Source organism: Cyprinodon variegatus, unplaced genomic scaffold (genome assembly GCF_000732505.1).
Source record: "Cyprinodon variegatus isolate N-32 unplaced genomic scaffold, C_variegatus-1.0 Scaffold1417, whole genome shotgun sequence".
Lineage (NCBI taxonomy): Eukaryota > Metazoa > Chordata > Actinopteri > Cyprinodontiformes > Cyprinodontidae > Cyprinodon > Cyprinodon variegatus.
The window spans coordinates 42,744-44,643 of record NW_015151870.1 but is presented as its reverse complement, the minus strand read 5'-3'; the positions used below and the strand labels follow the sequence as shown (position 1 = coordinate 44,643).

The 1,900-nt window shown below is 48.2% G+C and overlaps 2 protein-coding genes across 2 annotated transcripts in view; both read right to left on the bottom strand.

Annotated features, from left to right (window-relative positions):
* Nucleotides 1-1,023, bottom strand: part of LOC107103299 (neurofilament medium polypeptide-like) — a 6,570-nt gene extending 5,547 nt beyond the window's left edge. Inside the window, exon 1 of the mRNA XM_015402952.1 lies at nt 452-1,023. Coding sequence (XP_015258438.1) covers nt 452-982 — 531 coding nt within the window. The 5' untranslated portion in view covers nt 983-1,023. The remainder of the gene's footprint in view (nt 1-451) is intronic.
* A 179-nt stretch (nt 1,024-1,202) lies between these two features.
* LOC107103301 (zinc finger protein on ecdysone puffs-like) overlaps nt 1,203-1,900 on the bottom strand; it is a 16,483-nt gene continuing 15,785 nt past the window's right edge. The window contains exon 2 of the mRNA XM_015402956.1: nt 1,203-1,700. Coding sequence (XP_015258442.1) covers nt 1,203-1,574 — 372 coding nt within the window. The 5' untranslated portion in view covers nt 1,575-1,700. The remainder of the gene's footprint in view (nt 1,701-1,900) is intronic.

Sequence of the window (1,900 nt, the reverse complement as noted above, 5' to 3'; positions counted from 1 at the left end):
GTAAAGTAAAGTAAAAATATCAGAAAAATCTACTTGAGTACAGTAACGAAGTATTTGTACTTCGTTACTTCCCATCTCTGACTGTTACTGGCTGAAGGGCAACGGGTCCATGTCGTGGCAGTAAAAAGGTGTTGGACGCTAACAGTTTATACATCAGTATTAAACACAGCATGTTTTTAAAATAAACCCGTTTGGAAAGATGCTGCTGATGTGATATTATCACCAGGGTTGGGAACAATCTAACTGATCCATGTATAGAAATAAAAAAATAAGGTCAGAAATAAGCTGTGGCGATTAATGTGAAATAAGACATTAATGCGTTTAGGCCTAATTCTGCCACAATAAATAATAAAATGTGAATAAAAAGAGAAACTTAAGTTCCAAACATTTAAATCTGCTAAACGTTGATGATGTTGGCAGGTAGAGAACAGAGGAAGGAAGTGAAATGTACCCTCCTGTCAGGCTCGGCTGACGTACAGGACTCCATCTGTTCTTCTCCGCCCTCCATGACTCCATCCTTTAGCTCATCTATCTCCTCTTCCTCCAGCGCCTGTCCCTCCTCCTCCCCATCCTCCAGCGCCTGTCCCTCCTCCTCCCCATCCTCCAGCGCCTGTCCCTCCTCCTCCTCATCCTCCAGCGCCTGTCCCTCCTCCTCCTCATCCTCCAGCGCCTGTCCCTCCTCCTCCTCATCCTCCAGCGCCTGTCCCTCCTCCTCATCCTCCTCCTTGGGGCCTTCAGCTGCGTTTCCCTCTGAATGCTCGGCCCTGCTGCAGGACACTGAGGCTGGCGGGTCTTCGTCCTCCTCGCTGTCTGAGGACACCATTGCGGGTTCTGCCTGGAGGCTGAGATCCTCCTGGCTCCAGGCCTCCTGCAGTGTGGATGCTGGTGGATCTGCAGCGAGGACTGGGGGCTCAGAGGGTGGATCATCATGGATGATAATCTGATCTTGCTTCATTTCTCCCAGAATTCCTGTTAACCACATATCAACCTCATTCACACCTTCTCCGCTTTCAGCCTCTCCTTCTATTTCCCAGATCTTCAGGTTCTGATTCGCCCTTTTCATCACCTTCTCTCCCTCTTTCTTCCAGTCCTCCCTCTCCTCCTTGCTGAACACCTTCTACNGGATGATAATCTGATCTTGCTTCATTTCTCCCAGAATTCCTGTTAACCACATATCAACCTCATTCACACCTTCTCCGCTTTCAGCCTCTCCTTCTCTTTCCCAGATCTTCAGGTTCTGATTCGCCCTTTTCATCACCTTCTCTCCCTCTTTCTTCCAGTCCTCCCTCTCCTCCTTGCTGAACACCTTCTACTTCTCTCCCATCTTCTTCTCCTTCCACCTCCCCTCTTCTGTCATCTTCTCCCTCAATCTCTCCTCTCCCACCAACCTCTTCCTCGCTGTCCTTCTCTGCTTCAGTTTCAAAAACAAGGTATTCACATTCCTTTGGTTCCTGGTTCTCAGTAGCTCCTCCCTCTCTTGGAAGCTCTGGGACTTCCTGCGTCTCCTGGCTGTCACAGCTAAACAGGTTCTCTTCCTCCAGGTGTGTTTCTGTGTGTGAGGGACCAATCTCCATGGCAACTGGATTCTGTGGGTGTTGAGGAGGAGGAGAGTCACTGAGACTGTTGACACCAGAGGGACGGTTGTCGTGGTTTCCGTCTGTAAGTTCAGGTATCGTCCTCCGAAACCCAGCTGTAGCTCTCTGCAGAAACAAAAGCGTTTAAATGAAAAGCAGAAAATGGGAGAAAGTAAACAGTAGGTGGTTGATGATCATATGCAGGCAGCTTTGAATGAACAAATTTACTTTAAGGCATGGTGGTGGAGGGGTGATGCTTTGTTTCAATCCTTTTTAAGCAGCAAACATGTGATCTGTCATTACTTTCCAGTTGATTGCATCCAGAT